The sequence below is a fragment of the Nyctereutes procyonoides genome, unplaced genomic scaffold (assembly GCF_905146905.1).
Source record: "Nyctereutes procyonoides isolate TBG_1078 unplaced genomic scaffold, NYPRO_anot_genome, whole genome shotgun sequence".
Classification (NCBI taxonomy): Eukaryota; Metazoa; Chordata; class Mammalia; order Carnivora; family Canidae; genus Nyctereutes; species Nyctereutes procyonoides.
Genome location: NW_026575051.1, coordinates 7,809,809 through 7,822,821, shown reverse-complemented (window position 1 = coordinate 7,822,821; position 13,013 = coordinate 7,809,809). Strand labels below are relative to the sequence as shown.

The 13,013-nt window shown below is 41.2% G+C and overlaps 1 protein-coding gene across 1 annotated transcript in view; it reads right to left on the bottom strand.

Moving 5' to 3' along the window:
* Positions 1-13,013, bottom strand: part of DNAH8 (dynein axonemal heavy chain 8) — a 331,702-nt gene that overhangs the window by 137,882 nt on the left and 180,807 nt on the right. Inside the window, exons 54-56 of the mRNA XM_055330260.1 lie at positions 7,084-7,193; positions 1,970-2,133; positions 226-418 (exon numbers count right to left, since the gene is read on the bottom strand). Coding sequence (XP_055186235.1) covers positions 226-418; positions 1,970-2,133; positions 7,084-7,193 — 467 coding nt within the window. The remainder of the gene's footprint in view (positions 1-225; positions 419-1,969; positions 2,134-7,083; positions 7,194-13,013) is intronic.

Here is a 13,013-nt window from a genome sequence, read left to right as displayed (position 1 = left end):
CTTTCAAAACAATATTAAATAATAGTGTTGATAGATGGCATCCTTGTCTTATACTTGACTTTAATGGGAATGCTGCTAGATTTCACTGAAATATTTTACTTTGTGTATGATGACATGAATCAGCATGTAACGTAGAAGTTGCAACATGGTAGGACTCTGGGGTGGGGAGAAATATATAGTTAGATGAGTGGTCGAAAAATGTTTTTCAAAGGTGAAAATAGATACCAATTCATAAATTCTGGGCACTTCAAACATGGTGTCTTCAGGTTCATCACCGGTTGGTTCAGGCATCTCACGGAGAAAATCTACAAAGTATGGTTCAGGAAGAATGTATGATGCCACATCTGGACTAATATTTTCTTCCAATGCTCGAACAAGATGGATATTAAACCACTGCTCATCTTCAGGAGTTATAAACCTAAAAGGCAAATACAGGAGTAAATATGCAAAATATGAAGGCATCTTTCCTAATTAAACATGTTCAACCTCCCTCTACCTCCTAAGGCCCCACCATGCACCTTGGTCCTCTCAGACCCGACAAGGAGGACATAATTCCATTCAAGAGAGTCATTGATTATTACTTACAGAAAATATTGGCAAAAAGGGGCACCCTAGGTGGCTCAGTTGGTTAAGCATCTGCTTGGGCTCAGATCGTGATCCCAGTGTCCCGAGATTAAACCCTGGATCAAATCCTGCATTGGTGCTCCCTACTCAGCAGGGAGTCTGCTTTTCCCTCTGCCCCTCACCCTGCTCGTGCTCTCTCTCTCTCAAATAAATAATCTAAAAAAATAAAAATTTATTTTCTTTATTTTCTTTAAAATAAATTTCAAGAAATACTGGCAAGAAGTCTCTCCTTGATCAATCTTGGGCTCCTCTGAATCCTCTTCCCAGTCAGGCCTTGACTTTTGGATTTCCATGTCCTTCTCTGCAACACGCAGTTATACCAAGAATCCTGTTAAATCGGTTTAGTTCCAGAATCTCCCACTCCCCATATCTGATCACTCTCCAATACCTGACCAAATTCCTCTCTCCCCATCACCTCCCAGGTAATATCTGCTCACCCTAGTCTGTTTTCAGCAAGAATCCTATTAGGTCAGTTTAGCTAGAATCCCTCCCTTACCCTTGATATTTCCTCTCAATATTTTTCTATCCACTGACCTCCCTAAACTGGGCCTTCCCTATAAATTCCCACTCTTTTCTTGTCATATTTGAAGTTGAGCTCAGTTTCTCTCCCCTACTACAAAACCCCATTGCAGCAGCTCATATGCCCATTGCAATAGTCCTGAATAAAGTCTGTATACCTTGCTGTTTTAACAAGTCTCACAAGTACTTTTTTTTCTTTAACAATATAGATGGGTCACTTAGGTAGGGTCAAAGTTCCCGAAAACTTGCAATAGGAATGCAGACTGACATTCCGTGGTGGGTGAGCATCCTCCTTCTGGTTTTGTGAACAGACTGTGCACAAAGGTACTTTTAAGACCTACAGTAGCAGAAGGGGAAGAGCAGAAGGAGGCAGACCAACATTTGAGGAATGCCACATACGTGTGTGATGCTATGGTAGGCCCTGACAGCTTTGTAAGATTAGCATTACCATCCATATTTTATACAGGACGACACTGAGGCTCAGAACAATGACTGAGCCTATGTCCCAGATTTCACTAAGCAAAACCTACACAGGGCTCAAACTTTTTAGAAAATATACATAACTAAAATTTGCCCCTGGATGTTATCAAGTCTCTGATGATTTGGTGATTTAACAAGATGTCCTGTGGAAATGATACTTAAGTAAACTGGCAGAGCATTTTTTTTTTTAAGAGGACCATCAGGCAGGAAATGGCATCAAATGCTTCCCAAGACCCAGAGCAAATGAAAACAATACTCTCATTATTTGAGTAGCTAATGCAGGAATTAGTCTCACAGTGTCAACTTCTTATATAGTACATTTCAACTCAAGTGCCATAATATACACCTGTCTGCAATTACTCTGTTGCATTCATGTTTGAAAAGCGATAGGAGAACAGATATCGAATCACACTCCTCGGCTTTTATGGTTAACATTCCTTGCCAAATTCTGGAAAGATCTCGAAGATTAAAAATGTAATGAAATTTAGAAGGAGTTGGAAGCATCTTCACCTAGAAATGGACAGAAATGTATCACTCTCAATGTACTTTGCAGATAAAACTAAAAGCAGAAATGTTTTTAGAACTACTTTATTTTATACATTTTGTTTTAGATGAAATAGGCTGAGTGAATAAACCAAAATTAAGCTTATGTTTTTGTTGCAGCACCGAGGAGAAAAACACATTATAAATAAACCAACATAGAATTTCAAAGACCATAAGTTCTTGAATGGGATCCATTCAAGAATAACACTCTAGATGCCAATCCCGATGCCTGGTCTACCACTATTAGTTGGCTTTGAACAAGTCACTTTCCCCTAAATTCTTAAAGCCTATGTGAGTTGTGGGGGTGATCATTCCTAATCGTTGTTAACCATATTACCGTGTACGTGGAAATACATCACAAAAAACAGCGTGAGCTGGTTGCCATGCAGTTAAGAACAATGAAAGTTCACTTCCACAGTCAATAATGACTATTTCCATAGATTGCTATAAGGTCTTTAGTATATTTGGATTTCCACCAATATATTTGTCTATCATAATCTACATTTCACTGTGGAGATCCAAACGCAGCATACTTTCACATATCTGTATATCTATGATAAGTTGACGGGCAAGTCTGACAGGCAACTATTATGACTAGGTGGCTTTCCTGGGTTTCATTTGCTTGAACACTGACTTACTTATTATTTCTACCAACAGGCAAAGCTATAGCAATAACACAGTCTTGTATGGAGGCATACAGATTAAGGGATAAACCTGAGGTGTACTCGGTATGGGAAACAGGGCTGGCCATGTGGAAATATAGCAATTAATTGATACCATTAGCATCATTTTGAACATGAAAACAATAATTCTGGAGATTCAAAGTAAACTCTCCACATGATTAATTCAAGAAAGCAAATGCTTTCTTTAGGACCTGTTCATGGAATATGCCCTTTCTACATTGAAAAAGTACCCCATTGAGCTTACAGTATAATCTTTACAGGCTAATTCACAGTGTAAGTTAAAAACAGCAGGTAGCTGGGGAAGACAAGTGTTATTTTATCAATTATTCTTCTAGTTCCCTCTGCTTAGTTCCATTTCCAGCTAAAATGCTCATTCTACTCACCAAAATGTAAAATTATATTATAAATATGCAGATATAAAGGGCGTGAATATTGCTTTACTTCTTTGTTATAAAGGACTGCCGCTGGGATGACAGTCATTGAAGCAATCATTGAAGAAAATCAAATAAATTCCTTTTTTCCCCTTCTTCTCTCACATTAACCTGCTTCTTTCCTTTTAATTGTCAACTCCTTTCTTTTCTCAGCTGGGCTTCTGCTTTAAAGCTGTTTAAAGTAGGGGTGCCTGGGTGGCTCAGTCAGTTGAGCATCAGCTTAGGTCATAATCTCAGCGTCACAGGATTAGCCCCATGTGGAGCCCCATGTGGAGCCCCATGTGGAGCCCTATGCTCAACCAGGAGTCTTCTTGATGGTTCTTTCCCTCTGCCCCTCCCCCCACGCACCTTCTCTCTCTCTCTCTCTCTCTCTCTCTCTCTCTCTCTCATATGAATAAATAAATCTTAAAAAAATAAAGCTGTGTAAAGCAATATAAAGATAAAGTGGTATACAAGGGTTAAAAATGCTTTGTGAGGATGGGAGGTTTGAAGATACAAAAATGCTGCTTATTTGGAGGTAGGGAGGGGAGGAAGATTAATTCATTATTCAGTGGCTATTTTTGAGCACTTCCTGCTGTCCTTAAGAAGATACCATGGTGCAGCCTGGGTGACTCAGCACTTTAGCACCGCCTTCGGTCCAGGGTGTGGTCCTGGAGACCTGGGATCCAGTCCCATGTCAGGCTCCCTGCATGGAATGGAGCCTGCTTCTCCCTCTGCCTGTGCCTCTCTCTCTCTCTCTCTCTCTCTCTCTCTCTCTCTCTCATGAATAAATAAATAAAATCTTTAAAAAAAAAGAGATACCATGGTAACTAACAGCTCAATCTGCTGCCATCATGGAGCTTCCATTCTAGTGGGGGACCCTGACAATAAATAAATAAGAAGCAAATATATTGGTAAAGAAACAAATTGACAAATAATAATGATAAAAGTCATGGTTGGAAAAAAATAAAGTAGGGTCAGGAGACAAATAATCCCTGTGGTAGGGCCATGGGCAGTTACTTTAGAGAAAATTACCTGAGAAAGACCCTCTTAAGGTCAGAAGGATGAGAATACAATGGCCCAGATGCACAAAAAACGTGGGGTGTTCAAGGCAGTTAGAGGGCAGGGCAGCTGGAGCAGAAGGTGGAAGGGGTGAGAGGCAAGCAGGCGCCCCCTCAGGGTGAGTTTCACAGGTGAGAGCAATGTGTTGGGTTTCACTGTAAGTGTACCTGGGAGTCTACTGGTGGTTTTAAGAAGGAGTAAGGGGGATCCCTGGGTGGCTCAGTGGTTCAGGGCCTGCCTTTGACTCAGGGCGTGATCCTGGAGTCCTGGGATCGAGTCCCACGTCGGACTCCCTGCATGGAGCCTGCTTCTCTCTCTCTGCCTGTGTCTCTGCCTTTCTCTCTCTGTGTGTGTCTATCATGAATAAATAAATAAAATCTTTAAAAAATAATATATATATATATATATAATGTTAAAAAAAAAAAGAAGGAGTAAGGATCTCTGACTTCTTAAAAAAGCATTTTAGGACTGTGTAAAGAACAGGCTCTAGAAGGGCAAGAAGAATGCAAGTCATTGCATGGTCCAGAGGGCAGGTGATAGAAACATCTGTCAGGGTGGTCACTCTGAGATGACAAGCACTGCTCAGCTTTGGGATATATTCGGTCTCAGTGAAGCACAATCACTGAGACTTGCCGATGGGTTGGAATTAGGAGCATGAGCAAGTCCAATCAAGGATGGCAATAGTTTTTTAGTCTGAGGAGAAAGAGCAGTGGTGTTGCTATTAACTAAGATGCCAAAGGCTGAGGGAAGGTCATATTGAAGGAAAAATTAAGAGTTCTGTTTTGGACACATTAACTTTGAGGTGGTTGTTGGACATCTGAAAGGCGATGTCTACTAAGCAGTTACAAATCAGTATGGAGTCAAGCAGAGAGGCCTGGAAGGGAAGCACTGATTTTGAAGTCATCAGCACAGAGATGGTGTTTAAAGTCTTCAAGCTGGAGAAACCATCTGAGTAAAGATTGCAGATAGGGGAGAGATCCTAACGTCAAGATTGGGTGCACTCCAGTATCTAGAGGAAGGGAAGAAGTGAGGGGACTTTTAAAAAGGTAGCTTGTCAGGTAGGAAGAAAACCAAGAGCATGACGTCCCATGGAAGCCAAGTGAGGAAAGTGTTGAGAGGGATAATTTATGCCAAATGCCACTAAAGAATCAAGTAAGAGGAAGAAATCAACCTTTGGATTTGGCAAGACTGAAGTCTTTAGTGACCCTGATGATAGCAATGGAGTGAAAGCTTGTGTAAAACAGGTTAAAGAGGTAAAGAAATATGAGAAATGGAACCAGTAAATGTTCGCGTAACAAAAGAAGCTTTAGAGGCACCTGGGTGGCTCAGTGGTTGAGCATCTGCCTTTGACCAGGTTGTGATCCTGGCTTCCCGGGATCGACTCCCACATCAGGCTCCCTGCAGGAGACCTTGCTTCTCCCTCTGCCTGTGTCTCTGCCTCTCTCTGTGTGTGCCTCTCATGCTTAAATAAATAAAATCTTAAAAAACAAACAAAAAACCCAAAAGAAGCTTTGATGGAAAGACACCCAGAAGGCCAAAGCTTTTCAAAAAGATATGTATATAATCACATTAAATTGAATAATAGTCCCACTGGGAAAACAGATGGCTCTTACCACAGGAATTTATCTCAGACACTCAGCCCTTGCCATTCATTTTGGTATTTCTTTAAGAGAAGCAGAACAGCATGTGCAAAGACCCTGTGTTGGCAAGGGACCGGTCCTATGCAAGGAACTGGCCACCACAGGGCACTCTGTGGACCAAGCATTTCATAAGAAACACCCAGTTCCTCTTCTAATAATTTTCTTATGTAGAACTGCCCCAGTTTACCTAGTAATCTGAGAATTTGGCACCCTCCAGGTTTTCCCAGGACATAAGCTTCCTCCCAGATGTGTGTAATTGGCCTAATGAATATTTTGGCAAATGTCTCAGCCTTGTTTTAAGTATAAGTCTGAGATGTCACAGACATTATGCTCAATTGTTTTTTCATGAGTCTGCTTTAAGCAATCTGCTGACAGCTATAGGGTTGCTGAACTTTATTTAGAGCACTGACCTGTATATTAAAATCTAGTCTAGGGGCACCTGGGTGCCACAGTTGGTGAAGCATATGGCTCAGGTCATGACCTCAGGATCTTGAGATTGATCCCCACATCAGACTCTGTGCTGAGCACAGAGTCTGTGCTCTGCTCAGCACAGAGTCTGCTTAAGACTCTCTCTCCCTCCCTCTCTGCTCCTTCCCCCACTCTAAGGTAAATAAGTCTTAAATATATATACATATATAATATTTATTATATATTATATTTATTATACTTATTATATATATTCTATTTTGTTAAGTACACTTCCATCCATTTGCTGATTCTCCATCTCAGAGACTCACACAAGTTAGACTTTAAGTCTTAGGTAGTTAAGAACACCTGGAAATTCATGTATTCAGTCAGTCAGTATACATGTGAGTGTCTGACATACAAATCAAAGTAACAAGTTGAAAAAATAGTATTTTTATATTAGTAAAATTCTACTTTATCTTGGATGTCGTGTATGGTTTAGAGTAATATCTCATACATATGGAAAGCATCATCCAGTTGGAGTATTTGCTTCTTGGAAGGAAAAGGTGTCATAAATCTATCTGACCACCTAATTTGTCTTTTCCAAAAAAACCCTCCACCGCTCCATGATGTGATGATATGTTCATGAGCCGTGAGATGAGAAAGGACCAAATAATAGTGGATTTTTTGTTACTACAGACAACAACGCTTCTGTACCTTAGTCCACTGCCACAGCACTCTGCCTGCTGAAACTAAATTTGTAATCATCTCACATATTTCAAGTTTGAACTTTCTGCAAGGATCGAAGTACCCACAGCCAATAAGTCCTGCAAAATAAAACATGATTGAAGGCACATGCTTACTTAAAAGATTACAAGGTACATGTTTATCCTAGTGAATAAATCATTATAAGACTGACTTAGCTAGGTGATGTCAAGAATTTCTCTCAAGGAATCAGCTAAGACTAGAAGTCAGGAGTGGGGCCAGCAAAGCTTAGTGTGCAGTGATAAGCATTTTGTATGTATTAACTCACTTAATCTTCCCCACATCCCATGGAAAAGGATCTCAGATAGATACTATCATTATTTCCATCCTAACTTGCCCAAGGTCACATAGCTTGTATTTGGGTGAACCTAAGATTTGAACCCAGGAAGCCTGCCTCTGGAGCCTGTAAAACAGCACTCCCCCTGAAGCATATAAAAGCTGGAAAAGAATTTAGAGACTACTTGCTCATATCACAGATAAGGAGACCAGACCAAGACCAAGAAAGCAAACTGTTCAAGGTCACACGGATTGATTGTTGATAGAATTGGAATCAGGACCCACATCTTGTGACCCTGACCTGGGCTGGTGACATAATGGTCCCTAGGAAACACCCAGCACAGTGACAATCTGATACAATCACCCTCAGAAAGGACTTGGTTGGAGATTTATAGACTTCTCAAATTCTCAAAATGTTTTTGGTTTTAGACTGCAAAAACAGATTTACTCTACTTCACTGCATGTTGAATAATACCTTCAATTCTAAGCATGGTATTTTCAGAGGAATACAAATAGGAATATCTGCTCAGAGCTGCAGAGCAGGTTTATCAAAGGGCGGAGCAGCTAAAGAAACTGGGGTTCATTTACATGGACCGAAGAAGAGTAGCCCTGAGGGAACATCAAATTGTCCTATGAGGTCAGGGTTGGTTGTGCTAGATGCCTGCAAGGCCCTTTGCTTCCTGAAATCCAATAATTCTAGATCCCTGACTTCCCATGGGACAAGCGTTCTAGAAGAAGCCTGGCATCGGAATCAGAAAACCAGATTAGCACCACATCTCTGCCACGTACTAACTGAATGGCCTTGACTGGACAGCCATTTCACTTCTCTGAGCCTCAGATTCTCGTTTCTTTCTGTCTTTAGTTTTCAGTATGAATCATATTGAAGAGTGTATAAAATAGTTTAACAACTAAACACACAGACTCACATACAGCCCACGAGATTGAGAAACAACCTTGCCCCAGTAGGGCAGAAGCCCCTGTTCATCCACCGCTGCCCACAAGCCCTTCCTTCCTCCAAGTGCAGCCACTGCGCTGACCTGGTAAGAATCCGAGACTTGCTTTTCTTTATAGCTTTGCCACTTAGCGTTTTCGTTAACTTCAACTTTTGAAATTTAATGTAATGGGATCATATCACATATTCCTTTGTGACTTGCTTCTTTGACTCAACATATTTCTGGGCTTCATCCACACTGAGGCCTGTAGCTGTGTTTGTTCATATTCACTGCTGCATATCATTATGCTGTGTGCCTACGCTGCAATTTACTGATCCAATTTTACAGTCGATAAATATTTGGATTATTTCAAGGTTTTTGCTACCATGGACATTGTTTTGTAAACATCCTTGAATGTCTTCTGGCACACATGCACAAAATCAAGCAAAGACGGATTAAGGGTTTAGGTATGGAAGGCAAAACTATAATGTCTGGAAGAAAATAGAGGCCAGTCTCTACATGATCTCTGGGTAGGAAAGGATTTCTTACATGCAACTCAGAATATGCAAATAATAAAGGAAACAAATGATAAACTGACATATGTCTGGGAGTGGAGTTGCTGCGGGTGTTCACACGTTCTGCTTTACCAGCAATAATGTCCACTTATTACCCACAGCGCTCATGACAATTTATACTCCCACCGGCAGGTCACCGGTGAGTGTCTCAGTTCCTGCACATTCTCACCAATGCCTGATTTTTCATTTTTGCAAATCCAGTGGGTATAAAATGGTATCTCCTCGGTGTTTTAAACTTGCATTTTCCTGAATATTAGTATGCCTATCATCTTTATATTTATTTATTGGCATCTACTTCCCCCTTAAAGTGCTTGATTTTGTGTCCATTTTTATATTAGGATGTTTGCTTTTTCTCTGATTGATTCATAGGATTTCTTGAAGTATTCAGATTACTAACTTTTTTGTTTTATTATATGTGTTGAACTTTTTTTCTCCCACTTTGGGGCTTGTCTTTTCACTCTTCAAAGTTGGTTTTTAGACAAACAAAAGTTCTTAATTTTAATCTGGTCAAACCTGTCATCTCCTTCCTTATGGTTTATGCTTTCTGAGTCTCATTTAAAAAGTTCTTTCCTAGAAGAGGAGTTAAGATAGTGGAGGAATAGAGGGACCCTAAGCTTGCTTCATCCCTCAAACACAGCTAGATGATTATCAAATCATCCTGAACATGCAAGAAGTTGATCTGAAGACTAAGAGAATAAACTGCACATCTAGAGGTAGAAAAGTGGCCACATCATAGAAGGTAGGAGCTCTAGGGAGGTGATTTTGGGGAAAAGGACTCAAGGGTGCTGCAAAAGGGAGGGAGCCCTCATCACAAAGGGAGGAGAAAGAGAGGAAGAGAGAGAAAGAGTGAAGCAGTAGGCAGAGTGTTGCACAGGAAAAACTCTTCCCCAAAATCAGTGACTAGGAAAAGGAGAAGGACTGACTACCACAAGTCTTTATAAGTGATGGAGCTCCAAGTCTGACGTTCTGGACATCTGTGCCATTGAGAGGCCATGTTCGGCAGGCTTAGCAGTGGTCTGGTGGGGAAGGAGGGCAATAGCCCGGGAATGTGTAGTGTGGTCTGGGGATCCTCTGAGTGCGATGGAGAGAAACAGTTCCCCTTCTTGAAAGTGCATTAGGAGAGTCATGGCACTGCCTCTGGGGACAAAAGAGCTGGTGGGAGCCAACAGGCTCCCCTGTTCACTAGCATAGGAACAGAGACACCTGCTGAGGGCAGCAAACCTTGGTGCCAGCTTTTTGCTGCACTTAACACTTTGAACCAGTGTATGGTCAGATGACTGCTTTTCTGGGACAAACTAGCACTGACTATAGCATGGCAAGACCCTCCCCCAGAAGATCAGCATAGGTCTGTGCCATACAGGTCACTAAAATTTGGAATTTTGAAAACCAGTCGGATATCTGAGATAAAACACAGGAGTACTATGCTGCCTGGCTGGTAGACAGCTGGGACACAGGTAAAGACAGAGATCTGATGGAAGCTGGGGACACAAGAGGAATGATTGTTTGCTCTTCTCTGAGGGCTTCTTGAAGAGTGGTGAGTACGAACTCCCCACTCCAGAATGAGAGAGTGAGCCAATGCTATTCCCTGTACCCTTCCTGGTCCCCCAGTCAGCACTAACCAACTTCAATGAGCAACACAGCACCTCCCAGTGGAGGCCAAAGATGCCTATACCAAGCCCTGCCCTCCTGTACCCTGCCGATGGCATCTCCATTAAGGCAAGTCCACCTGAAAATCAGTGCAAGCAGGCCCTTCCCCTAGAAGACCAGGACAAACCCCTTTCACTGTCTACTGACCATAGGGTGCTGCAAAGCTTCAGTTCTAGCTTCTTTGGGTTTTGATTTGTTTTGGGTTTTTTGGATCTAGTTTCTTTTAATAAGCAGACCAAAGCACACCTAGTTAAAACTGGCCACACAGTGGACAAGGTCCAAACACCCCTACTGCAGGCAAGGAGAAACTCTGCAGAGGGCTGACCTTGGGGAAGGAGCAGCCAAAACACAACAGTAGAGTGCACACTCTGAAACACCTCCTGAGCACCTGGCCCTTTTTCTTTTCTTCCTTTCTTTCTCTTTGGGGTCTCTTCTTAATATAGCCATTACTCAGGAACAGGAATATACACAAAATTGTATAAATTGTAAAATTGTGTTGTTTCCTAACAATCACACACACACACACAAAAACAGCAACCTAGACAAAATGATAAGAGAGAGGAATTCACTCCAAAAGAAAGGAAGGGAAGAAGTAACTGCCAGTGACTTAATCAATACAGATATAAATAAGATGCCTAAACAAGAATTTAAAACAACAGTTATAAGGATACTAGCTGGTCTTTAGAAAAGTGTAGAAGACACTAGAGAATCTCTTACTGCAGAGATACAAGAAGTAAAAACTAGTCAGGCCAAAATAAAATATGCTATAAGCGAGATGCAAAATCAACAGGAAGCAATGGCAATGAGGATGGACAAAACACAGGAATGAATCAACGATACAGAAGACAAACTTATGGAAAATAATGAAGCCAAAAAGAAGAGGGAAAGAAAGGTATTGGATCACAAATACAGACTTAGGGAACTCAGAGACTCCTTAAATCATAATAACATTCACTCTTTGAGGAAATTCCACACAGTTTTCCAGAGTAGCTGCACTAGTTCACATTCCCACCAACAGTGCAAGAGGGTTCCTCTTTCTCCACATCCTCTCCACATTTGTTATTTCCTGTCTTGTTAATTTTCACCATTCTCACTGGGGTGAGGTGGTATCTCATCGTGGTTTTGATTTATATTTCCCTGATGGCAAGTGATGTGGAGCATTTTCTCATGTGCTTGTTGGCTGTGTCTATGTCTTCCTCTGTGAGATTTCTGTTCATGTCTTTTGCCCATTTCATGATTGGATTGTTTGTTTCTTTGTTGTTGAGTTTAATAAGTTCTTTATAGATCTTGGATACTAGCCCTTTATCTAATATGTCATTTGCAAATATCTTCTCCCATTTTGTAAGTTGTCTTTTAGTTTTGTTGACTGTTTCTTTTGCTGTGCAGAAGCTTTTTATCCTGATGAAGTCCCAATAATTTATTTTTGCTTTTGTTTCCCTTGCCTTCATAGATGTACTTGCAAGAAGTTGCTGTGGCCAAGTTCAAAAAGGGTGTTGTCCGTGTTCTCCTCTAGGATTTTGATGGATTCTTGTCTCACATTTAGATCCATCATCCATTTTAAGTTTATCTTTTTGTATGGTGTAAGAGAGTGATTTAGTTTCATTCTTCTGCACTTGGCTGTCCAATTTTCCCAGCACCATTTATTGAAGAGGCTGTCATTTTTCCAGTGGATCGTCTTTCCTGCTTTGTCAAATATTAGTTGACCATAGAGTTGAGGGGCCATTTCTGGATTCTCTGTTCTGTTCCATTGATCTATGTGTCTGGTTTTTTGCCAGTACCACATTGTCTTGATGATCACAGCTTTGTAATACAATCTAAAATCTGGCATTGTGATGCCCCCAGCTCTGGTTTTTTTTTTTTTTTAATATTCCCCTGGCTATTCGGGGTCTTTTCTGATTCCACACAAATCTTAAGATGATTTGTTCCAACTCTCTGAAGAAAGTCCAAGCCCTATGACCCAGCAATTGCACTGCTGGGGATTTACTCCAAAGATACAAATGCAGTGAAATGCTGGGACACCTGCACCCCAATGTTTATAGCAGCAATGTCCACAATAGCGAAACTGTGGAAGGAGCCTCAGTGTCCATCGAAAGATGAATGGATAAAGAAGATGTGGTATATGTATACAATGGAATATTACTCAGCCATTAAAAACAACAAATACCCAATGTTTGCTTTGACATAGATGGAACTGGAGGGTATTATGCCTAGTGAAGCAAGTCAATCGGAGAAGGACAAACATTATATGGTCTCATTCATTTGGGGAATATAAAAAGTAGTGAAAGAGAATAAAGGGGAAAGGAGAGAAAATAAGTGGGAAATATCAGAGAGAGAGACAGAACACGAGAGACTCCTAATTCTGGGAAACGAACAAGGGGTAGTGGAAGGGGAGGTGGGCAGGGGGTTGGGGTGACTGGGTGATTGGCACCGAGGGGGCACTTGATGGGATGAG